General features: G+C 46.4%; 2 protein-coding genes across 4 annotated transcripts in view; one reads left to right on the forward strand and one right to left on the reverse strand.

Moving 5' to 3' along the window:
* TTL (tubulin tyrosine ligase) overlaps positions 1-10,165 on the reverse strand; it is a 33,401-nt gene extending 23,236 nt beyond the window's left edge. For both annotated transcript variants that reach the window (XR_013983801.1, XM_080998179.1), the window contains exon 1: positions 9,330-10,165. Coding sequence is in view for 1 of the 2 variants with exons in the window: in XM_080998179.1 (XP_080854305.1) it covers positions 9,330-9,486 (157 nt within the window). In the remaining variant the exon portion in view is untranslated. The remainder of the gene's footprint in view (positions 1-9,329) is intronic.
* A 2,736-nt stretch (positions 10,166-12,901) lies between these two features.
* LOC308472882 (uncharacterized protein) lies at positions 12,902-27,263 on the forward strand. 2 transcript variants are annotated; one of them, XM_080998118.1, is made up of 8 exons: positions 12,902-13,223; positions 15,277-15,492; positions 16,756-16,939; positions 19,978-23,256; positions 24,234-24,425; positions 25,158-25,330; positions 25,951-26,068; positions 26,654-27,263. In XM_080998118.1, the coding sequence occupies exons 2-8, from the start codon at positions 15,287-15,289 to the stop codon at positions 26,846-26,848; spliced, it is 4,347 nt and encodes a 1,448-aa protein (XP_080854244.1). In that variant the 5' UTR covers positions 12,902-13,223; positions 15,277-15,286; the 3' UTR covers positions 26,849-27,263. The 2 variants fall into 2 exon arrangements, with proteins under 2 accessions (XP_080854244.1, XP_080854245.1); XM_080998119.1 differs by lacking the exon at positions 12,902-13,223 and having other exon boundaries at positions 15,128-15,492; positions 25,191-25,330.
* Positions 27,264-27,273: the final 10 nt, after the last annotated feature.

Below are 27,273 nucleotides of genomic sequence, written 5' to 3' on the forward strand. Positions count from 1 at the left end.
AATGTTGTCATTTGTGGACCTTAAGGTCCTCCACGGAGCATACCAGGAGAGGCAGTCCCGTAGGTATGTGGGTCCTAGGCTGCATAGGGCTTTAAAGGTCAAAACCAGCACCTTAAACCTGACCCTGTACTCCACCGGGAGCCAGTGCAGTTGGCCATTGAATGTGATCCCGCGGCAAGGACCCCGTAAGGAGCCTCGCCGCGGCATTCTGCACCCGCTGGAGTTTCTGGGTCAGCCTCAAGGGCAAGTAGTACAGTAGTGCTTTAAATGTACGGTGCAAATGGGGCCTTATAGGATGGGAGGAGCCGTAACTCAGCAGTGGTAGAGTACATGCTCTGCATGCAGAAACAAGTCCCAAATTTAATCCCAGGCATCTCGAAACAAACAGAAGAAGAACTGGGTAGCAGGTGATATGGAAGACCTTTCTTCGCTCCAGCTCCCTGGAGAACTGCTGCTAGAATAACATTACTGAGCTAGACGGACAAATAGGCTGACTCTGTGTGCATACGTTATACAAATGTGCATTTGAAACATCTAGCAATGCAACAGGATCACATCTGAGCATATTTAAAAAGAAAAAAGTGGTGTGTTTTTTTTAAAGGTGGAGGAAACACAGAAAGTAGTGAGAGTTGGTGTGAACTGTCCCGAAGTGTAAAACTGCATGAATGTAGCTTTTCAGCTGACCTCGGGCGAACTTTCACTGGGCTTCTCATGTATAATGCATGATGCTAGTATCATAATAGCTTCTCGATGGATGAATTGGTCAAGGCTCTTGTGCGATATTTGCAGCCCCCCACTGCACAGTACATTGGGCATTAGAACCGGGCTTAGCCACGCCAAGGTTTGATGACGTTTGTTGAAATTTAAGAACCTACAGTGGTACCTCAGGTTACATACGCTTCAGGTTACATACGCTTCAGGTTACAGACTCCGCTAACCCAGAAATAGTGCTTCAGGTTAAGAACTTTGCTTCAGGATGAGAACAGAAATTGTGCTCCGACGGCGCGGCGGCAGAGGCCCCATTAGCTAAAGTGGTGCTTCAGGTTAAGAACAGTTTCAGGTTAAGTACAGACCTCCGGAACGAATTAAGTACTTAACCCAAGGTACCACTGTATAAGAACAATTCCAAGTGGGGAATGCTTGCGAAAGTGAGGCAGGCCTAGGAAAATATTCCAAAAACGCTAGCCTCCCTCATCAAATGTATTCACGTTGAGAATTGTATCAAAGACCATTGACAAAGGAGATTCAACAGAGCTCTTGGCTTTCCTCCCCACAGATGGTGGTGGAGGGCGATCAAAAAGCTCTTTTTTATGGCAACAATGGGGGCATTGACAGAGCTGAAGTACTGGTACTTAAAACAAGGAAGAAAATAAAAAATACGCAACTGAGCCCACACAGTAGTTATCCAAGTGTTTTTAATTGCCGAAGGAGAGGCGGATCTTAACAAGGGTTTCTGTGAAATCTGCCTTTGGGTTTAGCTCTGCACGAGGCCGGATGTCAAGAAGGGTTATTAAACTGTTAGGGTAGAACTAAACTTGGACAATCACGAAGGAGCAAAAACGGAAGATGGCGCAGCAAGTGAGGAGAGTAACGAAATCCGGAGGCAAATCTGCAGAGTTGCAAGGGAATCATCTCAGGCTAGATAAGAAGGAGAATCTTGGATCTCTAAAGGGACACGAAGTTCAATTTAAGATGCTGTTTAACATCTACATGAAACCTGTTGTCCCAGAAATGGAAGCAAGAAAAAATACCGATGAAAGAAGAATGGCAGACGAAATTAATGGACTACGCAGAATTGGATAAAATGACAGGAAGGATTCGAAACCTGCGGGACCAGAGATTTACAGAAGATTGGAAGAAATATACGAACTATTTGAAGAGCGATTGTAATCAACAAATTACGCTAGCAGGACTACAAGAAGTTTTGTAAGGAAAAATATATGAAATATTGCAAAGAAGAGAAAGAAGAGAGACATTAGTTATAATATTTAAATGTAATCGTGAAAGTAAGAAATGTAAATTAGGTGACAAGATTGGAAAAATTTCAGATGTGATGGATGGAAGTCAAAAAAAGTGTATAAGATATAAAAGTATGTTTAATAATTGTTGAAAATGTTATGTTAAAAAACTAAAAAAAAAATATAAAATATAACATCTACATGAGTACGTTGCCAGCAATAGGCTGATGACACACAGCTCTATTTCTCCTTTACATCTGCAGGTGAGGCAGTGGAAGTGCTGGACCAGTGTCTTGCCTTGGTAATGGACTGGATGTGAAACATGGGTAGCTCTGTTGGGTAGAGCATGGTGCTGGTAACGCCAAGGTCACAGGTTCGATCCCTGTATGGGATAGCTGCATGTTCCTGCATCGCAGGGGACTGGATGAGATGATCCATTGCAGGGGTAGGCAACCTAAGGCCCGTGGGCCAGATGTGGCCCAATCGCCTTCTCAATCCGACCCGTGGATGGTCAGGGAATCAGTGTTTTTTTACATGAGTAGAATGTGTGCTTTTATTTAAAATGCATCTCTGAGCTATTTGTGGGGCATAGGAATTCGTTCATTTCCCCCCAAAAATATAGTCCGGCCACCCACAAGGTCTGAGGGAAAGTGGACCGGCTCCCTGCTGAAAACGTTTGCTGACCCCTGATACACAGGTTCCCTTGCAACTCTACAATCTATGATTCTATGATTTAACAAACTGAAGCTCCATCCAAATAAGATTGAGGCACTGCTAGTGGAAAGTAGTTACTGCTAGTGGGGGTACTTATTGTAAATTGCCCTGTGATCTTCGGATAAAGAGCAGTATAGAAATAATAATAATAATAATAATAATAATAATAATAATAGATCCATTACCATCACTTGAGCTCAAGGTGGCCTCAGTGATACAGAGTGCCTTCCATCAGCTTTGGCTGGTGGCTAAGCTGTGCCCATATCTAGACAGGGATAGCCTCATTTCTGTTGCCTATGCTCTGCTAACCTCTAGGTTAAGATTACTGCAATGCATTATTCATGGGGCTGCCCCTGAAGACAGCTTGGTGCAGAATTCAGCAGCCAAGTTGCTCACCAGGACAAGACGGTTTGAGCATACAGTCATACCTTGGGTTACAGACACTTCGGGTTGTGTGATTTCAGGTTGCTCACCACGCCAAACCCGGAAGTACTGGAACGGGTTACTTCCGGGTTTCGGCGCTTGCACATGCACTGAAGCGCTAAATCGCGCTTTGCACATGCACAGCACTGAATCGCAACCCGCGCGTGCGCAGATGCGGCTCTGCGGGTTGCGAACGTGCTTCCCACACGGATCACGTTCGCAACCCAAGTGTCCACTGTATTAGACCAATTCTGGCCAGACTGCACTGGCTGCCGATTAGTTTCCGGGCCCAATTCAAAGTGCTGTTTTTAACCTATAAAGCCTTAAGTGGCTCAGGACCTCAATACCTCAAGGACCACCTCTCCCCATAGGACCCTGAGATCATCCTTTGAGGCTCCTAGGTGACCACACAAGAACGCTTCTGATATATATCTTTAGGTGCCAGGCAATAACATTCATCGTCTCCCAAGCGCTTTGGCTAATTAAACAATCAATGGCCTTTTAAACTGTGTGCAGGGGTTATTGTTTTTGTTTGCTACTATGGTATATATTTTTGTGTTTTTATTTTCCAAACCACCCTGTGATGCTTGGATGAAGGGCGGTATATAAATTTAATAATAGAATAATAAGAATACTACATCTGTCCACATCTGTTGGAGAAGCATATGGTACTCTATTTTCCTGACTGTCCGGATATCTCTGGTTGTCTCCCTATCCCAGGATAGCATGTTGTGTTTCAGCCTCTGATATCGGGTAAAGCAGTCCTAAGTGGGGATGGATATCCCTTAACCACATTAATAATTCATTCTCTCTCTCTAATCTCTCTCTCTCTAATTACATCCAAGTTGAACTTCGTGTTCCATAGAGATTTATAGATTCCGCTCCTCATCTAAGCCCAAGATTCCCTTGAAATTATGCAGAACTTCCATCCGGATTTGATTACTCTTTCTTCACTTGCTGTGTCACCTGCCTTTCTTCCTCCTACACGATTTGTCGAAGATTAGTTTCATTCGTATGGCTTAATCACGCATCCTGACATCTGGCCTTGCACAGAGCTGAATTTAAAGACAGATTTTTCAAGGCAACCCTTGTTATAATCTGGGGCTGATGGGAATTGGAGTCTGACAACATCTGTGAGGCGGTGCACTCTATACCCTCAGGCTCAAGGAATGAATCTGAGCATGGCTAAAAACAAAAACAAGCACTCTGATACATGCAGCTAAGATCAAAATATAAAATGGGGGGAGGGGGATAGCAATTTTAATATTATTATGTCAATCAATCATACATCCCTGTTGGAGATGCTTTATAGACCATGCTGGTGCAAATTTCAAACAGAAGGGGTTCAGCAAAGGAAAGGAAAAGGGGTTCGGCAAAGGAAAGAAAATAGTATTGTTTACTGCTGAAAATATGAGTAAAAGGAATGTACTAACATATGAAATGAAGACCCTTGATCATCTTGCTTGACCTCTGGACGGACTCCAGCTTGTCAATATCCTTCTTAAATTGTGGCATATTCATGCAATCACTTAATGCATTGTTTAAATATAAAGGTAACAAGGTAAAGGTAAAGGACTCCTATGGGGGGTGGCGCTGTGGGTTAAACCACAGAGCCTAGGACTTGCCGATCAAAAGGTCGGCGGTTCGAATCCCTGTGACGGGGTGAGCTCCTGTTGCTCGGTCCCAGCTCCTGCCAACCTAGCAGTTCGAAAGCACATCAAAGTGCAAGTAGATAAATAGGTACCGCTCCGGCGGGAAGGTAAACGGCGTTTCCGTGCACTGCTCTGGTTTCACCAGAAGTGGCTTAGTCATGCTGGCCACATGACCCGGAAGCTGTACGCCGGCTCCCTCGGCCAGTAAAGTGAGATGAGCGCTGCAACCCCCGAGTCGGCCACGACTGAACCTAATGGTCAGGGGTCCCTTTACCTTCTAAAGGACTCCTGGACGGTTCAGTCCAGTCAAAGGCGACTATGGGGTTGCAGCGCTCATCTCGCTTTCAGGCCGAGGGAGCCAGCGTTTGTCCACAGAAAGATTTCCGGCTCATGTGGCCAGCAGGACTAAACCGCTTCTGGTGCACGGAGGACTGTGACAAGTGCCAGAGCACATGGAAACGCCATTTACCTTCCCGCCTCAACGATACCCATTTATGTACTTGCACTGGGATGCTTTCGAACGGCTAGGCTGGCAGGAGCTAGAACAGAGCAACGGGAGCTCACCCTGTCACGGGGATTCGAACTGCCAGCCTTCTGATCATCAAGCCCAAGAGGCTCAGTGGTTTAGACCACAGCGCCACCCCTTAAATATAAATAGCTCTCAAGTTCATAGGTCGCTTTCTGCCATATGGCCTTCAGAGCAGCTGAGAATCGTAACAACCTGAATTGCATGTACTGTTAGCACACTTTTAACGCTGCAGTGGCAAAGGCACATGCGCAGGGACACCTACAACTCATTAAGATAAATCCAACAAAAACACCCAGAGCATTTAGGGAAAGCGCACTCCATTAATGTGGCCTGGAGACAAACTAATAACGATGAGGTTGGCACAAGGCTGGTGTTAAGCAATCCCTGTAGCTTCCTCTAGTCAAAAGCTATGCTACCACATTCTGTTCCAGCAGCAGCTTCCAAGCTGTCTTCAAGAGCAGCTCCATGTTAAGCGCCTTTCAGGAGTCAGGTTTTTTGCTCTGCCTGCAAACTCGAACTTGAAAATATAGCTATACTGTACTTTCTTCATTCTTTTAACCCAGTCTTCTATACTGCTGAAGCACACAACTTGCTTCTTTTAAAAACAAAACACAGCTAGCAAGAATAGCCTGACCATGCTTCACCCTTTATTTACACAAGGGCACAATGTAGCCCCGTTGGAACAGGATTTGGGCTGGGAAAAGTCCCAGGGCTACAAGGCGGATCTTTCATTTGTTTATAATTGTGGTATCCAGAACTTTACAGAGTGCATCAGCTGAGAACCCATCAGAGCCAAGAAAATCAGCATTGGTTCCTGAAATCTGGACATGAAGCTTTCTGCTAATGCAGTCCATTAGCATTTTATGCAACCATCCTTAATTGCTGACTCATGTTCCATTATCAATCAGTCCTAACTTCCTTTGTCTGAATTGTTGCTCACCAGTCCTGCTGCCTGGCCAGCTATTCTGACTTTGCATTTTGTTTGCAATCGTTCCATCAGTAACACTAGCACAAAAGCAGTTGTAGTTTGGTTGGACAGTGTTCTCGAAGCTACAAACATGAGTGTGACCAAACTGTGGGAGGCAGCGGAAGACAGGAGGGCCTGGCTTGCTCTGGTCCATGGGGTCACGAAGAGTCGGACACGACTAAACAACAACAGTTTTGCAGAGGTGTCCAATCCACAAACAGGATAAGACACACTTCTTTCCTTCCAGTTAGAACGCCACACGAGGCGAGTTATGAGAATATCCTCCGTTAGCTGTCCCGAGCTCTGAAACTGTCCTTAATGCAGACCAAGATGAAGGTACCATGTCTGTGTACATGGTGTACATAATCCAGATGGAGAGGTACAACCTATCTTGGATGGGGAACTCCTTGAGTTGGTCCTCGTTCTTGGGTTCTCCTCGAGTTGGTGCAGCTGCTGGTATGTCCCCTATCTAGAGCAGCTGAACCTGGCTATTCTTACTCATGCATCAGTTAAAACAATTACTGAGATTCATGATCCACACAGGAGATGAAATGGCAAAGCAGGGAGCTCATAACCTTGGAGAAGGACTTCTGTATGTTGGGAGCAGAGCAACTGCAGAGCCTATCCTACTGTCACACTCCCCTCAAGGCTAGTTTCCATGACGTTTACATTTCCGTAGGATTAGTCTGCAGTTGGAACATATGGATTTGTTTGGTTTGCTTAAATAATGATCCTGTTCATGTACCCATGAATGTACCCAATCCTATATGCACTTACTTGGGAATAATCCCATTGACTAGACATACATAGGACTGTTTATTATTATGACTGCCCATTTATCTCAGAAAGAAGCACACGGCTCAGTGTGCGATCTTCTACCTTGTAGGGTGGCAGAAGGCTGGGACTCTTCTTTCCTAGTTTGATTTTCTGAAAAACTTGAGATTAACAGAATCGTAAGAGGCGAAAGAATCCACCAAGTTCACCAATCCAACTATCTAGTGCCAGCAACCCAACATCCCTAAAGGGGAACCATCCAGCCTTCTGATGAGAGCAAAGCCATCCACCTTGTTCCAGTGTGCAGCATCAAGAGGTTCTTCCTAATACTTAGCTGAAATCCCCTTTCTTGCAAGGATATTGCAGAGTTGGAAAAGGTTCAGGAAAGGGCCAGCAAAATGATCAAGGGGATGGAGAGACTCCTCCATTCGGGAAGGTTGCAGCGTTTGGGACTTTTTAGTTCGGAGAAAAGAAAGAGGTGATAAGATAGAAGCTTATAAAATTCTGCATGGCATGGAGAAAGTGGACAGAGAATTTTTTTTTCTCCCTCTCTCGTAACACTAGGACTTTGTAGGCATCCAATAAAGCTGAATGAATGTTGGAAGATTTAGGGAAGTACCTTTTTGTGCAGTGAATAGTCAAATTATGGAACTTGTTCCTGACTCAGCCTTTTTAGCTACTGACTCATGCTTAGCTTCAGGCCTACTAGAATCCTTGATGCACTTTCCAATGATGTTATGAGCAAGCCATTTCTGCAATTCTTCCCAAGTACAATGCACTCCATGGTTTTGTTTTGCTTTTAATTCCAGGACTTATTCCAACCTCCCAAAGCTCATCCTGCCCCAAAGTCAACCAATGGAGCTTGTCCTTCGCCATGTGCCTTCCAGGTATTTTGGACTACAGTTCTCTCTGGGGTTGTCGCCACTATTCCTACATCCCCCTAATGCTCTCTCTCCTCCCAGGAATCCATCTCTCGAAGAAGCCACCTGTTCCAAAAGCACATTATTCTCTCTTGGTTGAACAGGCTCAAATGTCTTGTCTGCCTGACTCACAAGAGTCTGCAAATGGCATTTTAAAAATAACCCCACTGAAGAAAATAAAGACTATTACACAAAATTAAGAGGCAGCACAGAAATTTGCAGTGTCATTCGTTTTTGTTCACATAAATTATTGTTATTATTAGAATTTATATACCACCCTATACCCAGAGGTCTGTGGATCAGCTTTTGATGTGGATCAGCTTTAAAGTTAGTCAACCAGTAACTATGAACAACTCAAATAGTGGAGGTTAATGAACTAAACTCTTTTTGCCAAGTGTTTGGGTCTTTGTATTAAAGATATAACAACTGTTTAAGATTCATCCGTCTTTTGCGCACAGCTTAATTACTATTTCCAACTTAGGAAAAGTCCTTCCCATGTCACTTCAATAAAGGGCACTCTTGTTACTTTTATCATCAACAATGACACACACACACAACAACACTTTTGCTGAACACTTGGGAGATCCAGCAGTCTTTTTAAAAAAATGGTCAAGGTACAACAAAGCCTGCCAAAGGGCAGTTTGCTGGTGATCTGTGGTTGCTTCTAACCAGTCTAATATGAAAAGGCAAAAATGACATTTCGGTACCTAATAAGGGACTGGCTGCCATATACGGTAAGTTTGCTCTCCAGTGGTTCCTTTGGAAGTGGGGCAGAAATCTAAGTATTCCTATAGAAATGTGATTTTCAGAAATATGTTGTGATTGAGACCCAACCAAATGCATCATTATCCTTACCAAGAGGAGCACCCCAGTCCAAATTAGTTTCACAACTGCCGCAATCCTTTGGTTCATTAAAAAGCATTGATAACAAATATATCAGGAGGTGAAGGTACAAGGGATGCCAATTTTATGACGTTGTGCCAGTACAGTATATCGTTTACTCCAGCTACTTTTTGTCCTCCAACCCCCCCACGAAAAAGCAAATCCCCAAGCGGACTTGCCAAACAGTCAAGTCACTCCCTGGTTGCAGTAGCCAACACCCAAATCTAGTTATATGCGCCACGAGCCAGACAGACCCTCTCCTTCACTCTCTCTCACGCCCCTCCTCTTGTGCACCCAAACTTAAGCAGTTGCATACATAAGAAGCAGGTCTAGGGGGAGGAAACCCGGCGCCGTATCGCTTCCAACGCAGCCGGCTGCCTCCCCCGCGCGCCCATTCATACAACCAAGCGCAGCTTTAGGAGTGTTGCGCGGAAACCTGATGCTCGAGAGCGCAAAAAAACCCAGCCAGCTCGTTTGCCCGGATAACTGTCGGCCCCATCGCTCGCTTACCCAGTCTCCCAAATGGCAGCCTGTTCCTCTCCCCCAGCATGAGGTTAAACCTGGGGTTGTCCCTTTTCAGCCTCTTCCATTGTCCGGTGGAAAGCAGGATTTTGGAGACTTCCGCGTAGACGCTGCTGTTCTCATCCCGTGCCACAAACGTGTACATCTTTATATATGTGTATATTTAAAAATGAACCATAAATAAATAAATAGAGGCGCAAAATGCGCCGCCACTCCCCCGCCCCACCAAGCCGGATCAAAGCGCAAGCCCTGGACCCATGGATTAAAAAGGCGTGGGGGCCCCGCCGTCTCTTAGCCCCCCCAAAATAAAAACCACCCAAACCGGCATTGCAAGAGACGTATCCACCCTGCCGGGCTCAAAAACGAGTTAGGGGCGGCGGCGGCGGCGGCGAAACCGAGAGGACGCAGCGAAGGAGGCTTGCCGCCGGGTCTGACTCCGGTTCCGCGGCACCGGGGAGGGTGGCGGGGGGTGGGATCCGGGCGCGCGCCTTCCTTGGATCAGAGCCCGGGCACCTTCCCTTCGAGCGCTGGACTCCCGAGCATTTCCTGGCACCCCTTCCTACATGCTCGCGAGGAAGGCGCCGAAGGCAGCAGCAGGAGCCGGATCAAAAAGCGGCGGCCAAGCGGCCCCCGGGTCCCTCCAGCGATCCCCGGAGGGCCATGGTCACCCCTGCGGAGGAGGCGCTCTCACAAGCCCGAACTTTCACTGCCGCTTGCAGAGAGGCGCACGCCTATCTCTGGAGGAGGAGGAAACGCCTTCTGGGAAGACCGAGGCAGCCTCTCCCCCTCCGGCAGCGTCGGCAGCGGCTCCTCTTCCATCTTGGCTCCACCCCGCCGTGATCCGGGGCCGCGAAGCGCAGGGGTCAGGGAGCAAAAGGGGGCCGGGCTCCGGGAAAAAACGCCTCGCCGCGTCTGACAGACTGTCCTTTCTGTTCCCAGAACTCTTATCAAACTCTTTGGGTGCGATTGATTCGGAGCTGATTCGGTGTGTCGGTGCGCGAGCGTGTGTTTTCGCTCCGGATCAGGAGCGCAAAGGGGGCCGATTCTCTGCGCCGGTTCGAGAGGAGCCGTAGCAGAGGCGCGCAGCGTCTCCAAATATGTGCCCTGCGGCAAGCTGGGTGCAGACAATGGGGTTTTGGGCCCTCCTTGCTACACACGCATCCTCTCTCTTTCTCACACGCACGCCCAAAAACGAGCAAACCCATCATCGTGCTGCTACCATCAGTGGCCGGCTGGATAATCTCATCCAACTCCCACAAAATGTTATGGTTATTGTTAAATTTGCATATCACCCTCTATTCAAAGATCTCGGGGCGGTTCACAACAGGACTGGGATAGTGGCATGGGAGACCTCCGTCGGTACAGCACGAGACTCAATCTTAGGGCCGTCGGTTCGAGCCCCACATTGGGCAAAAGACTCCTGCGTTATGAGGGTTGGACCAGATGATCCTTGGGACCCCTTACAACACTGCAGTTATAAGATACAGTATAAGAGAAATAGAAAATGAAAATACAGAATGCATAACAAAAATAAACCCACAAACACTTTAAAAAAGCAATAGAATCAGCCAGATTCCTGGCTGAAGAGACACGTTTCTGCCTGAAGATATGTAATGAAGATGCCAGGCAAACCTTTCTGGGGAGAGCATTCCACAAATGGAGCCATCGCAGAAAAGGCCTGTTCTCATATTGCCATCCTCTAATGTACCGATAAGGGACGCTGGTGGCGCTGTGGGTTAAGCCACAGAGCCTAGGACTTGCCGATCAGAAGGTCGGCAGTTCGAATCCCTGCGACAGGGTGAGCTCCTGTTGTTCGGTCCCTGCTCTTGCCAACCTAGCAGTTCGAAAGCACAAAAGTGCAAGTAGATAAATAGGTACCGCTCCAGCGGGAAGGTAAACAACGTTTCCATGGGCTTCTCTGGTTCACCAGAAGGTTCTGCTGGCCAAATGACCCGGAAGTTTTACGCCAGCTCCCTCAGCCAATAAAACGAGATGAGCGCCACAACCCTAGAGTCAGCCACGACTGGACCTAATGGTCAGGGGTCCCTTTACCTTTACCTTTAATGTACCGACGGGCACCGGTTTGGATGGCTCTGAAAGAAGATTAGACGAATTTGTGGAGCATAAGGCTGACAATGGCCACTTGCCATTGTGATTGCGTTGTAGTTGCGGTGTCAGAGGCATGGAAGGGAAGGGAAGAAGCGGAGTAGAAGCGGGGAGAATCTTGTTTGCACTGGGAATAAAGTCCGCGTTGAGGGGTGTTCAGCACCCAGCAATAGGATCTACATACAGGTCATAGGGTTTTAAGAAGTGGCTTTACACTGATTCAGACTATGGATCTATCTAGCTCAATGCTGTCTACACTGACTGGCAGTAGCTCTTTTGAGTTTCCCTGCAGGTGCCCAAGTGCTGTCTAGGATAAGCAGCATGTCTGAAGGCACAGAGAATTGTTGGGTCCACCAGGCAGTGGAAAGTGGCGCTGTCTCCGAGGCTGAAGCTTCAGAATTTTCACCATAAGGCCTTGCCATGTTCAACGACGCCATCCCATCAGTCAGACTCCACAATACACGAATGTACTCCATGAGCAGCTTAACGCCAACAGATTTCATACCTTCCTACAAGAACACACTTCTTCCCATGGATGGGGCAATTCCTTTGCCATGACCATAGCATGTGGCTCAACGAGGGATATTCTGTGTGGCAGCGCCAACGTTAATCAGACCGCTCATGAAATGGCCTCAGAGATGTCTTGCTTGTACAGTGGTACCTCTGGTTAAGAACTTAATTCGTTCTGGAGGTCCGTTCTTAACCTGAAACTGTTCTTAACCTGAAGCACCACTTTAGCCAATGGGGCCTCGTGCCACCACCGCACAATTTCTGTTCTTATCCTGAAGCAAAGTTCTTAACCCGAGGTACTATTTCTGGGTTAGCGGAGTCTGTAACCCGAAGCGTTTGTAACCTGGAGCATCTGTAACCCAAGGTACCACTGTACAAAATAGTAATGATAGTTGCATCAGCTTGAACTTCAGGTCCAGTGAAATTTGATGGACCTGTTCCCTATTGGAGGGGATGGACAAGTCTGACAATTTCAGTTTCTCTGTTTCTCATTTCTCCAGCTAAAATTGGGTTCAACGCATTTCCACATCAGTTTGCAATTTTGGGGGGAAGTAAAAAAGAAAAGCCCCAATGAAAACTAGCCAGCATTTCAGTGAGAATTTATCCTAATAGAAACATTATTGCATGCAATTTTATGGCGTAAACACATTTTTGCAAATCGGTTTTCATTTTCGTTTGCAGTTTTCAGCAACATGCCTTTTCCTGAAACACCCTAGCATTTGAATTTTTGTGCACATTCCTTGGCTGCAAAACTGCAGTGAAATTTTTGTAGAAGTGCAAATTTTGAAAGCTGTCTGTGTTTCAATTTGTGCAATGCTTCGGGTAAAGTGAGAATTAAGTAGGTTTGCCTTTAAGTGTGAACCAAATTAAAATTCTCCCTCACCTCTATACATCCGTGTAGACATGCTCCACCTCTCTGTGTCATTCTACTATTGTCATATAAGAATTCAATTTTTTCCTGTCCCTCAACTCCTTATGGGTCAGATCTCCTAAGACATCAGGTGTGAGGTCTGGTAGCTGTGGGAGGTTTGCCCTGTTTTAGTTCTTAACAGGTTCACCATGATTTGCCAGCCAGACCCATTGACAGTGATGTCAGGTCCCCGATCAGCTGACTGCCTGTTGCCATGACAGGCATCACATCTGCCGATGGCTCCGATTACTTGTAAACAAGCCAAGATAAATTATTTATGAAAGCTGCCATTTCTAGTCCATTAATGAGAAGTGTGCATTTGGAAACCAATAGACTCCCCCTTTGCAGCAACATATGTAAGTTATCACTCTTCCTTCATGTGTGGGTGTCCGTTCTAGCGGTGTGTGGGGGGTGTTTGAATTATTCTCATAAAAAAGAGGGATTGCACATGTTTTATTTTATTTTTATTTCGATTTAAAACATGCATATGGCAGATTAACAACTTCTGGCTGGATAGCTCTGTTAGTATGTATCAGCAAAAATTCCCGGATAGTATTGTGGCATTTTAAAGACTAACAAATTTATTGTGGCGTTTGTGTGAACCACGGCACTTCTCTTCAGATCTATGTCACCCTGAGTGGGGTGTGTGCGTGGGTATCACAAATCACATACACAGCCAGACACATAGTTAGGGATGGGTAGGAAATGTAAACAGCCAGGTAAGGAGGAAATGAAATGTAGAAAAGCACAGCTGGCGATTGTTAAGTTATTAACAGTCACCATTCACAAAAAGAGATGTTGACAACACAGATATTACGCATTCGTAAGCCAATTAACACATGCAGTTAACAAGTCAGAATTGCTGATTCACTCTAAATCTGTTAATCTTCTAATGTGTTGATTGGCAGAAATTAATAGGGGAAAATATCTCTACAATTATATTTTTTTAATTCATGAATCCTCACTAAATATGGCAGTTAGGTATTGTTAGGTACTGCTAAAAGGTAATGTTGATATGGTACGTTTATTAAAACAGGAGTATAACATACCATATCAGCATTGTGTTACTCATCAGAGTCTGGCAGAAATATGCATAGCATCAGAGCAGAGAGTTGGGAGTGTTTTCAGCTGAGTGTTTCAGCTACAGTTGAGATATTCCTGCAATGCAGTTGGTCCTTGGGGATCTGAAGCAGAATTAGTAGTTCTTCTGCCTGCTAACTAATGTGATCTGTTTCTATATTGGTAAATAAGCTGTGGTTACAAAGATGTAGTAAGTCCTCAGTGCTCTTTCATGACACGGAAACAGGAAGTACAAATGCCCACCTCTGGAATTTCAAATTTACAGTGGTACCTCGGGTTAAGTACTTAAATCGTTCCGGAGGTCCGTTCTTAACCTGAAATTTTTCTTAACCTGAAGCACCACTTTAGCTAATGGGGCCTCCTGCCAGTGGCGTAGCGTGGGGGGTGCAGGGGGGGCCGGCCGCACCGGCCGCAACATCTGGGGGGGGGGCGCTCGCACTCGCAGCTCTCTGCCCCTACCTGGCTCACTCACTCTCTCTCACTGCAGTGCTGGCTGTGAGAATCCGATCCGAGCCGCTGGGTCGCCGCCCACTGTGGAGGGGGTGGGTGCCAGGCGTGCGGTGCGGAGAGAGAGCGAGGGACTATCTGGGGGAGGGACAGTGCAGCGGCCGCCCAGCGCAGCGCTGAGCGCGGGAGAGAACCACAACAGACCAGCCCAGGCAGCAGCAAGAAGAAGCTGGCAGCGGCGGCAGGTTAGGGGTTAGGGGGCGCAAATTACTTGCCTTGCCCCGGGTTAGGGGGCGCAAATTACTTGCCTTGCCCCGGGTGCTGACAACCCACGCTACGCCGCTGCCTCCTGCTGCTGCTGTGCCGCCGGAGCACGATTTCTGTTCTCATCCTGAAGCAAAGTTCTTAACCTGAAGCACTATTTCTGGGTTAGCGGAGTCTGCAACCTGAAGCGTATGTAACCTGAAGCGTCTGTAACCTGAGGTACCACTGTATTTGGGGAATGGGGCGAGCAGTTTAGTAACTATACAGTGGTACCTCGGGTTACAGACGCTTCAGGTTACAGACACTTCAGGTTACAGACGCTTCATGATCCAGATGCTTCAGGTTACAGATGCTTCAGGTTACAGACTCCGTTAACCCAGAAATATTACCTCGGGTTAAGAACTTTGCTTCAGGATGAGAACAGAAATCGTGAGGTGGCAGCGCAGCGGCAGCGGGAGGCCCCATTAGCTAAAGTGGTACCTCAGGTTAAGAACAGTTTCAGGTTAAGAACGGACCTCCAGAACGAATTAAGTTCTTAACCCGAGGTACCACTGTATTAACACCCCTTTGTTTACATTATAGAACTGACTTAGGTAACAGTGGTTTTCCTATTTCCAGAGCCGAAGCAATGGAACCTTTTTCTCTGTATGACATCACTGCTGTTGTTTACACCAAATCCACCGAGAGAATAATTTCACCCATGGTTGCTGAACTTTACCACTTAATTATAGCAGTACAATGGGGAGAAGTGAATCGTGAAGGTTTGGCTGGTTTACAGGAGGCAGCGGAGGAATTAGCCAAAGCTACTGGACAGCTTTCCTCTACTGCAAGGAGGTAATATTTATTTTTTAAAAGTAAAATAGTTCAGTTTGAAATCTGGGCTCAAGCCAACCAACTAGCCATCCAAATTCCCCCGTGTATTAAGTCAGGGACTGGGCTTGCCAAGTTGTCCTGCAGGGCCATCGACAGATGGGTAGAAAGAATAGGATTTTGAGAGGCCCAAGACCACCAGTGGCTCCAGTCTCTTAACGTTCATTAAAAACAAAAACAAAAAAGTCAGTTGGCCATTTCTGAAGAAAGTTACATGCAAATTGTGGAGGTAGCTCTCATGATTCAGCACTCATCAGGCATTGCTAAGGACACCTAATCCATCACTGTTGCTAAGCCACCAGAGGAAGCAATGCTGGCTCCAGTGCTATTTTTCTAGAAAAAGAGTTATTGAGCTGAGTCCAATACGGCCTAGGACCCTCGTACCTACGGGACCGCCTCTCCTGGTATGCCCCATGGAGGACCTTACAGTCCGCAAATAATAATGTTAACTTGTGGGTGAACATATCAGACGACACAGCGATTCTTCAAACAGCTCTTGTTAATTCACAGGCCAGAACAGAACTGAACTGAAGGGTTCAGCCAGCCTGCTTATATAGAGCTCCAGTACAACGCAACTGTAACAACTTTCTGTAACTATCCAATCACTGAATGTCACTTTCAATCCCTTATTTGCATATGTGGACCTGAGTGAAAACTATCTACAGTATCCCCCTGCTGGCCCAGGGTGAGAACTTCAGTACATAACAAATAACATCTTGGAGGCCTCAAGGAGGTTAGACTGGCCTCCACCAGACCCAAGGCCTTTTCGACTGTGGCCCCGACCTGGTGGAATGCTCTGCCACAAGAGACCAGTGAGATCTGATATCTTTCCGCAGGGCCTGCAAGATGGAGCTGTTCCGCCAGGCCTTTGGTCAGGGTCCAGTCTGACTCCCCCTCTCTCCTTATAAGAACTTGAATGAAAGTGCCCCCCCCCCACGTTTCTCACAGGCTCATATAAGATCAGTAAAAACAGTTAGGCTGGTGAGCATTTAAGGTTCCCAGCCCCAATCTGCAGGTTGCCATCTGATTGGATTTCACTTTGCTTCTGATTTGATTTTAGGATGTATTTTAATTGATTGCCTGATTTTATGTATTTGATGTTAGCCGCTCTGAGCCCGGTTTTGGCTGGGGAGGGCAGGGTAATAATAATAATAATAATAATAATAATAATAATAATAATATTTATTGTTGTTGTTGTTACTATTATAATCTTTTGCCTGATTCTAGGCTGGCTGAAGAATCTGATGATGAGGTGCTAAAGCGGGAAATGACACCCGCAGCTGAATCTCTCCTGATCTCTGGAGAAAACATCCTCTTGGTTTCTCAGAAGCTTCTCATTCAACCTGATGCCAAGAACTGCCTGGAGGAACTGGCTGCATCTGCAAAAAGGATCCTCGTGGAAACCATAAAAGTACGACAAACGTATTTCCAGTGTGTTTAAACACAAACAGGCTCACTCACCAGTGTTTCAGTGATGTTTTATTCGCCAGTTAATTGCTACAAACTGCTGGATGCAACCTCAGGCTTCTTCTATATGGCGTTATATGCCTCCCTAGGCCTTCTTCCTGAGCCAGTGGGGAGTTGGGGGCAGGCCTTGCAGTATCCCAAGAGAGGCTGGTCCCTGCTGGGTGCAGGGCACCATAACTGGTGGACTATGCTGCTCATCAGGGAGGAACAAAGCTTGTAGCGTTTACATACATGCCCAGACTTCATCACACTGTGAATTTGTATTTATATTACAGTGGTGCCCCGCAAGACGAATGCCTCGCAAGACGGAAAACCCGCTAGACGAAAGGGTTTTCCGTTTTGGAGGTGCTTCGCAAAACGAATTTCCTATGTGCTCGCTTCGCAAGACGAAAATGTCTTGCGAGTTCCTGCGGGGTTTTTTCCCTTTTCCCCCTCTTTTTCCCAAGCCGCTAAACCGCTTATCAGCTGATCGGCTAAGCCGCTTAACAGCTGATCGCTAAGCCTCTTATCAGCTGATCCGCTAAGCCCGCTAAGCCGCTAATACTGTAGCGCTAATCCGCTAAACCGCTAATGGGCTTGCTTCGCAAGACGAAAAAACCCGCAAGACGAAGAGACTCGCGGAACGGATTCTTTTTGTCTTGCGAGGCACCACTGTACTACAGACTGCAGCAGACCCTCCAAGTGTCCCTGTTTTCCAGGGACAGTCCCTGTTTCCCAGAATCTGATTTGATCCCAGGATGTCTCACTTTTCCTTAGGACGTCCCTATTTTCATCAGAGAAATGTTGGAGGGTATGGAGTTATCTGACCCCCGAGCCAAGGAGATCAGTAACTATACAACCTTTAGAAGACATCTGAAGGCAGCCCTGTAAAGTGGTACCTCGGGTTACAGACGCTTCAGGTTACAGACTCCGCTAACCCAGAAATAGTACCTTGGGTTAAGAACTTAGCTTCAGGATGAGAACAGAAATCACATGACGGCGGCGCAGCAGCAGGAGGCCCCATTAGCTAAAGTGGTGCTTCAGGTTAAGAACAGTTTCAGGTTAAGAACGGACCTCTGGAACGAATTAAGTACTTAACCCGAGGTACCACTGTATAGGGAAGCTTTTAAATGTTTGATTATGTTTTTATATATGTTGGAAACTGCCTAGAGCAAACTGCCTAGAGCAGCTGGGGCAACCCCATCAGATCAGCAGGATATATATAAAATAAAATTATTGTTATTACAGTGGTGCCTCGCAAGACGAAAAGAATCCGTTCCGCGAGTCTCTTCGTCTTGCGGGTTTTTTCGTCTTGCGAAGCAAGCCCATTAGCGGTTTAACGGATTAGTGCTACAGTATTAGCGGCTTAGCGGGCTTAGTGGATCAGCTGATAAGCGGCTTAACTATAAGCTGATAAGCGGCTTAAGGATCAGCTGATAAGCGGCTTAACGATAAGCTGATAAGCGGCTTAACGATCAGCTGATAAGCGGCTTAGCATCAGCTGTTAAGCGGCTTAGCCATCAGCTGATAAGCGGTTTAGCGGCTTGGGAAAAAGGGGGGGAAAGGAAAAAAACCCCGCAGGAACTCGCAAGACATTTTCGTCTTGCGAAGCAAGCACATAGGAAATTCGTTTTGCGAAGCACCTCCAAAACGGAAAACCCTTTCGTCTAGCGGGTTTTCCGTCTTGCGAGGCATTCGTCTTGCGGGGCACCACTGTATTTTTATGGAGTAGGACGTCCCTGTTTTCACTGGAGAAATGTTGGAGGGTATGCTACAGTCATCATTCATGTTGCTCATGATGGGCAGGCGAGTGGTGGCGGCAGCAACATGACAGGGGGAGCATGGCAAGGCCTGCCTACCTGCTTGCTCACTTCACTTGTTGTTGTCACACTGAGGTTCACCTGGCCACCTAGTGGTGGCCCATGCAAACTACAGCATGATGACTTTTTTCTTGCAATAATATTATATAGGTAATATATGAAAATGAAATCCCATCTTTGGAACGTTAGGAGAGCGTAGGGGAATCTTTTTCAACCCAGGGGGCCTCATTCCCTTCTGAGCAACCTTCTGGGCACCACCACATGCTGGTGGTGGGCAGGGCCAGGTGCAAAAGTGGGTGGAGCAACGGATGTAATTTTTCCCTTTGTACAGCAGCTAGTTTCTGCACCCACTCGCCCATCCCTCTCTTTTCTTTATCCAGGCAAGCAAGAGGCATTGTCTGAGTTTAAGGACACATTCTAGCTGGGCCAAAGTACTCAAGGTACTAAGCAGTACCTTGAGGCATGTGGTCTGGGTAGAAAGAGGAGCTTGGAAGGTTGCATTCAGCTTCTAGGCTTGAGGTTCCCCATCCCTGCATTTAGGATAATGACACTATTGTTGTTGTTTAGTCGTTTAGTCGTGTCCGACTCTTCGTGAGCCCATGGACCGGAGCACGCCAGGCACTCCTGTCTTCCACTGCCTCCCGCAGTTTGGTCAAACTCATGCTGGTAGCTTCAAGAACACTGTCCAACCATCTCGTCCTCTGTCATCCCCTTCTCCTTGTGCCCTCCATCTTTCCCAACATCAGGGTCTTTTCCAGGGAGTCTTCTCTTCTCATGAGGTGGCCAAAGTATTGGAGCCTCAGCTTCAGGATCTGTCCTTCCAGTGAGCACTCAGGGCTGATTTCCTTAAGAATGGAGAGGTTTGATCTTCTTGCAGTCCATGGGACTCTCAAGAGTCTCCTCCAGCACCATAATTCAAAAGCATGACACTATAAGAGTTGCCAAATAGATTATTGCAACTATGCTGACCTTTTAAATTTTATTTTTATTTTCATTTTAATCCTGACCTTCATAAAATGAGATGACAGCGCAGGAGAGCTGCTAATATACCTGTGCTTTTAACATTATAACTAGTATTTACACATCAACATTCTCAAAATGCAGGTGGTGTTTAATCACCCAAAATGATTGTTCCAATGCAATTAAAAAATAGTAATACATATGTTCTTAATTAATTTACTAGGTCCTCCAAGCAGAAGATGATGCCCTGGTTAGGAAGATAATTCAAGCTGCCCACTGGCTTTTCAACTGCCTCCTTGTACTGGAACCTGCTGAAGACGTATCCGCAATGCTGGTCACTTTCCGCAGCTTTTCGGAGGCTTTGTTGCTGCTGACCAAATTGACAGAAAGACTTCTTTGGGATCTGAAAGAATCTTGTCGGAAGCACTTGGCTCAAACCCTACAGCTCCTTAAAAACTGCATTCCGATGCTGTACACAGCAAAACTCAGCAGCTTAAAGCACCCTGGTGATGAGCAAGTGGAAGTCTCGAAAAGCTATATTTTTGGCTTGGCAAGAAGCACGGTGAAGGAATTGATCTCCCAGCTGAGGAACAAGGTGGGAACAAAGAAACTACATGAAAGAACCGGGCTCTTTCCTCACCACTTGCACAATGTTTTGAGCCTACTGTCCAGACCTCAGTCCAACGAGGGTGAGATAAGCTTCCTTGTAGAATCGCTAGTATTCTACTGCATGCTGTTAGCTGACTCGTCAAGAGGACCTGTGAAGCTCAATCTGGTCCAGCACTGCCATCGCCTCCTGAAGTTCAGAAAAATGATTGCCACAAATGAGGGCACATTGGAGGGTTTCCCGGTGGAAAACCAGATAGGGTGTAGTATAGAAGAGAAATGTTCTGCCATGAGAGCAGAGATGGAAAATCTTGATCAAGCAGTACGTACTGCTGTTCTCTATCAGGTTCTGGACAATTTTGTGGAGACCAAAGGACCCATGAAGAGGTTGGTGGAAGCTGCCATGCAACCATGTTCTCCTGCTGAAAATGGAGGATTCCTAAGAAAGCTGAAGCCTCTCACTACTGAATTCTTCAACCATTCCAACCAGATGCTCAAAGCGACAAATTTTGTTCTAGTCACCTGTACCGAAAGGAAAACCATTCAAAGCATCGAAGGCTGTGTAGACCATCTGAGTAGACTTCTTGCCACTGTGCCTGCCCTTCTCAGTGAAATGAGCCACCCTCCAGGTCGTAAGGGTGCACCTGAAAAATTGCACTTCCTGTGTCAGACGTGGTTGAGCACAACCGAAAGCCTGCTGATGTGTTTGGATAAAGTAGTTGATCTGCGTGAATTCCTCGAATTATGTCTGCAGGACATGGTGGAGCACAAGGCAGGGAGTGAAAAGGCCTTAGAGGAGCAGCAGTCTGGAGAGTTTTCTCAGCACGCATCCAGTCTTTCCAAAAGAGCTGTGCAAGTTGTTGAGTTTATTAGCAGACATCTGGACAGAGCCAGAGATCCCATTTTCCGGAATGGACTGCTGGTTCTAATTAAGCAACTGGAAAATGCCATACCGCAGGTGAAGGTTGCTGCAGATCAGTGCCTGGCAAGAATGGCTAGTCTGCAAGCCAAAGATGAATATTCAAAGAGGGCAAAAGATTTGATGGAAGCTGCTTGCAATGTCAGACTGGGACTGGATGAATGCAATCAGCCAGATATTCTCAGCCCACTTCGGGTGGGTGTTCGAAGCGGCATTCTTTTCAAAGATGTTCCAGATTGTTTCACTCCCCAGGACCTTATAGAGCTTGACACACAAAGCACCACGAAGCAAAGTAGTTCAAACAATTCAGAATTACTGGAAGAGCTCTCAGGCAGGTCTATCCCTGTCTACAGTTCTTCCCCCCCAAATCCTAGTGGCAGTGATTTATTTTCTGAAGGTGCAAGTGAAAAGATGGATATGCACACTCTGATCAGTGAGATCCTAGCAGCTACAAAGACACACAATGTCACAAGTCTGAACAGTGCTTGCTCTGACTTATTGGAGCTTTCCAGTTGCTGGGTTGATGCTGCTAAAGAGGCCTTGCAGGTTTCTAAGCTGCCTGTGTCAGAGGAACTGTTGCAATACAGAGAAATAGTGACATTAATCCCTTGTCTTATTAGCTCAGCCAGAGAGGTAGACTCAAACTCTATTCCTTGCACAGAGACACTTCAGCAAACAGCAGTTTTGCTCTCGGAGAGAATCGATGCAGTTAAGCAAGGTCTGACCGTTGTTGCAAGTTCTTGGTACAGCCTGGCTAGGCAGTTAATTTGCATTCGATCCTCTCCCGAATTTTCTGACAATGCTAAAGTGTTAGGCGAGATCATGGAGATTTTACAAGCTGTTGTTCAGCTGGCTGGCAAAGCCACTCGTATAGAACACGACGAGGGGCTCCCTGAGCTTCCCAGACTTCACGAAACTTTTCTGCGAGTTCAAGCTAAACTAATTTGTGTGCAATCCAGGACAAAACTCTTGCTTGAAAAGGTGCTGGCTGTTAATCAGCCCCGCTCCAGCAACAAAACTGAGCTGGAGACAATGGATGCCCATTGCCTCTTGTGGTCTGTCACCATCCAAGCATTCCTAAACTCTGTAGACCAGTTTATAGGAAGAGACGTATTGTCCTTAACCGAGTTGCGAGCCAAAACAAAGCACCCGCTTTGCTTGCAGAGCAGCCTGGCAGCAGTATCAGAAAGTTCCCTTCGAATACAGGAAGCAAGCAGGCTGTCGCTTCTGTCGTGTGCTGAACACAGCGCTAAGCATGAGGTTACAGCACTAAAGGAGCAGATGAAAATACTGACATACTCCCTGCTTGGAGTTGCCGATGTTCTGACTGCCTCCCCGCTGCCTGCCCCCAATTTGTTAGTTCGTTTTGAGCTTCTCCAAAGGGAACTTGCCATAACAGCCAAAGTCCTTCTGCTTCAGATGAGTGTGATCAATGGAGAATACTTGAGTAGCATCCGAAGCATCATCAGCCGAACCCAGCCTGTGCCACGTGACAAGGAGGCCTTTGAGAAACATGCGGATGAGCTCCGGGCAAATATCCAGATGGTCAAAAAGACCATTGGTGATGCTCTGGAGAGCCTTTCTTCTGAGGAACTGAGAGGGAACTTACTCTCCACGGCAGACTGCCTTCTGCTCCTCACTGATGAAGTGATCAGGAGAGCTGGGGAACTCCAAAGCCAGCTAGACAAGGAGCATCTTCTCGGAGACAGTGTTTTATACGAGTGGTCTGCTACAGCGGCTTATCTTGTGAAACAGCTTCAGTCCGTAAAGGGTGCAGGTGAAGCAGTTGTGGAGCACGTGAGGAGGTGCTTGCAAAACAAGGAGGGGCACATGCCTTCCAGCCAATCTGTCTGTCAGCTGCAACCCCCCTTACAGAAAGAACTGGGTAGTGCAAAGGACCAGAGTCCCGTGACACCAAAGCACAAAGCCACTAAGACTGGGCAAGGCCTGTTGCTTGCTAAGGACGTTACCAAAACGGTAAGATGGTTCGTATCTCCGCTAGCTCTTTAGCAGTTATTGAGGATGTGCTTTGCCAGTGATACCACTGTTTTCTCACCAGTTACATCAGGATACGGTGAGAGGAGCAGAACTGCTCCAACTTACTGCAAGATCTTTTCTGAAAAATCCATTCTTTTAGCCTCACCAGTTTCCCTTATGGGAAGTGGGTTTTGGAGCAAACAAATATGGGTTTTGTGTTTGGGGGCTCAGAAGCCATCTCCACCTTTCCCTCGGCAATTTACTAGCCCTTCAGCCTATCCTGCTTCTCTTCTGTGACGTGTGTTTTGTGAATCCAACTACATCCACAGGCCACATGTTCCCCCCCCTTGGGATAATGTACCATTCCCCAACTCCAGATTGCTGTCTGGCTGGCCATGCTGGCTGAGGCTGATGGATTAACATGCAAAACATCTGGAGGCATCAGGTTGGGAGGGGGCTGGCATAGGGAAACAAACATGCAGAACTGGCCAAGCTTTTGCTTGGTAAAAATACCCGCACACCGCTACTTCTCCCAATAGCAGAAGAATAAACTTGCTGCTGGGCTCTGAAGAGCAACAGGTAATTTGTTTTCAACCCACAAAAGAACCCCGTTGCAGCAAATCACAAATATGACTCTGCTTTCTGGGCCCATATCCAAGCAGAGGCCCCTCTTTACTTGTATGCCACTGAAAAAGACTTTAAAAGTCGAAACACAGAATCGTTACCCTCAGAATACAGTTGTTTTGTACAGTGAATTGTATTCATACCTTGTATCTCACTGACGTGTGGTTACATACTCTCGTTTGTTAATACCAATGTTTATATATGCTTGGGTATCTGGCTATAAGATTGTCCTATATATGATATAGAAATGTATTTAATTTATTGAGTACCTGGATTTCGTTCTTTGCATTTTATCAAGAGGACACGCTGCATATTCTCTAGGCTGGAATTTCCTCTTTTGCTTTCTCCATCAGCCCCTGGAAGATCCGCAAAGTGGTTTCAAGCCCAGTCACTCTGAACGCAACTTGAGAGCCAGCCCTGCTACCTCGCCGGGAGACTCTGAGAAGTCGGGGCACGACGGCTGTCCAATTGCACAAGTCACCCATCAGATGACAACTCAGATGTCCTACATGGCCAAGTTTCTAAAAAGGAAGGGGCCAATCGCGGTACTTCCCCATTAATGTTTTTTCTTTCGGGAAAGAAGACCAGGGCAAAAGCTCAGAAGGCCACCATATTGTTCCTTCTCAACAGACTCTGCCCTTTCTCATTTCTCTACAGTGCTGCCTTTGTTATTCTGCTGTGCAAACTCCCGGAGAAACTTAACCTATTCAATAAATATGCCAAGCTGGCTTGCAGGGAGCTCATCTGTGCCTTTTGTTTTGCTTTCCTTTGCTGTCTTTTGGCTGGTTATGCCTTTCAGATGCCTGTACCTGGTCACTCTGCCTTGTCACTCTGGACAACACTCTCCTTAACCTCAGCTGAAATGTTTAAATAGTCCACATTCCCCTCCACATAGAAAACTATTCTATCAGGAAGAATGCTCCAACCTAGCCTTTATCCTTAACCTGCTGCCTTTCTAGATGTGGTGTGGGGAGGTTTGGGGCATCCAGATGTTGTTGAACTACAAACTCCTGCCAGCCCTAGACATTGGCCATGCTTGCTAGAACCAATGTGAGTTCTAGTTCAGCAACATCCAGAGGACCAAGGGTTCCCCACTCCCGTTTCCAGATGCAGGGAGCTTTTTATAATGATATTATTCCTCAACTGCAGGTTATAGACACTGTCTCTTAAGGCCTGTTCTGAGTTCTTTGGATAAAGAGTAGAGTGTGAATGTATTAGTGGATATGAGGACTGACTTTGTGTTGTGGGGTTTTCTTTTGGAACTGCTTCCCATTTAGACCAAGGAACAACTCATTTCCTGTGCTGCACAGATCATTTCTGGAGGGGAAGCCCTGGTAAAGTTTGCAGGCATCATTGCGAAGAACTGTCTAGACGAAAGATGTGCGACCGAACTGCTGTATGCCATGGAGCAAACCAAGACCATTAGCTACCAGCTTAGCATCGTTTCCAGGTAACTGGCTCTTTCAAACATGTTCTCTGATTCTTTCCATAGGGTAACATGCTTTGCATTTTATCCATGGCACAATTTATTGCTAGGGGAGAGATTTATTGCATATCTCTCTGTGTAGAGCTGAGGAAACTGTGGCCCTCCAGATATTCATAGCCTCCACATCTCATTAGTTGCCTGCCCCCCGGGGAGCTGGGACAGATGATGGTCTGGACTGGAGGGCAAAAGGTTCCAAGCCCCATTCTAGTGGATGAGGGAGGGAGTTGCAGCAGTGAACACACTTACTGTGTTTGTTCTTGTAAACAGGATTGGTTGAGCACTTCAGTGCTGGCTTTTCAGCACTGGTACCCAGGAAAAGTGAATCATCTTTCTTTAGTCGATTTAAAAGTTGTTTTTTTTAATCACCCTTGATCCTTATATTTATCAGGATGGCCTTATTGGGCCAGAATTACAACAATATTACATAAATAAAAGAGTAATCAATAGAACACCCCAAAAACATCTCTAGAGGGTTTAGATCAGGAAAACAATGCATGAGTAGGGCTCAACACTTCCTCCAGCCATAGAAACCCCATGTCACACCTTAGGTGCACCGCATAATGCTTTCTTTCTGTACTTCCAAGGGTAAATGCATCAACAGGTAAAAGCAGGTCATCTGCCGAGCACCTTGTGAGCAATGCACAGAACCTAATCCAGGTGGCTCTTCAGATGTTAAAGGCTGCAGAAGTGGCTTGCGTCAAAGTAAGTAACCTTTTATTTACATACAAAGCAGGGGTTTGGGGGTCCTTACATTAAAAAGACTATGTGGGAGAGGGAAGTGAAACTCTTCCCTCATGTTACCTCGCTGCAATTTGTTGCTTCAAGGCAGGAGTGGCTAGAGTCTAGACCTTTTTGGTTCACATGGACTACATTCACCCTTGGGCCAGTCATTTTAAACTGGTTTAGATGAACCCATGGTTTCAAGTTGGCTTTAGCCACCAGTTCAAATTAACCACATTTTGTCAGTTGTGGCAATGCCACAAGCTTGTGGTTAAGCAAAAGTGGAAGCTTCTGCACCCCTCACAGCTGTGCCAGATGAGAGAGTAGTGAAGAGTATGTGAACTCAAGGTTTGCCTTGGCTTTTCACATCACATTGAACTAAGTGTTTTGATCTTGGGATTTGACATACTCAGGAAAGTGAGCATTTTCTCACTCATCTCTTTTGTCAACCACCCTGAGATTGTGAATTGTTTTGCCTGCATCTGCTTAATTCTAAAGCCCGTTTCCTGAATGTATTAGTTTCACTTTCAAACAGCATTACTCTTTCCTTGCTTCGCTTTTCTGCAGGGTTTGCGTCAACCGGCCCCTAATTCAGAAGAAGCCAATGTAGCTGCATTTTGCAGCAGGTGGAGAAAAAGTCTGTGGTGGCACAGGGCCAAGGAAGCTTTAAATTCAGACAGAGATGAACTGGGACTTCGCAAAAAGGGATCGTGGACCGAACCCACATTCACATCCATGACCCAAGAACTATCAGCTCCTTAGTCGGAACTGCTCTAAATCTAAATGCTTTGCTGTTTCTGCCCAGAAGCAGGTTACTGACATTGGTTATGCTCCAACTTGTTGAAAGAGACATCACACTCAGAATAATTTAGTCTGCCCATTATAGTTGCTGTGGACGTAGTGCCCAAGTTCAATGCACAAATGTACTCGCCGCTATGGTCACAATTATTCACATGCTTAGCTGTTGCCTATCCTCAAAGTTGCAACTCTGCCCTTGCCTTTCAATATGCCTATCTTGTTTGTTTCAGATGGCTTCAACTTCACTACCATTCACCCCCCCCCCCATGTCAGGTAGTAGAAAGAATACCAAAGTTGGGAGACATGGGTTCAAACCGCTGCTTGGCCATGACTCTCACTATATCTCAGGCTAACGTACCACACAGGGTTATTGTGGGTAGGAGGAAATG

This window comes from Podarcis pityusensis (assembly GCF_964106645.2).
Source record: "Podarcis pityusensis genome assembly, chromosome: 3".
In the NCBI taxonomy this organism is placed as follows: domain Eukaryota; kingdom Metazoa; phylum Chordata; class Lepidosauria; order Squamata; family Lacertidae; genus Podarcis; species Podarcis pityusensis.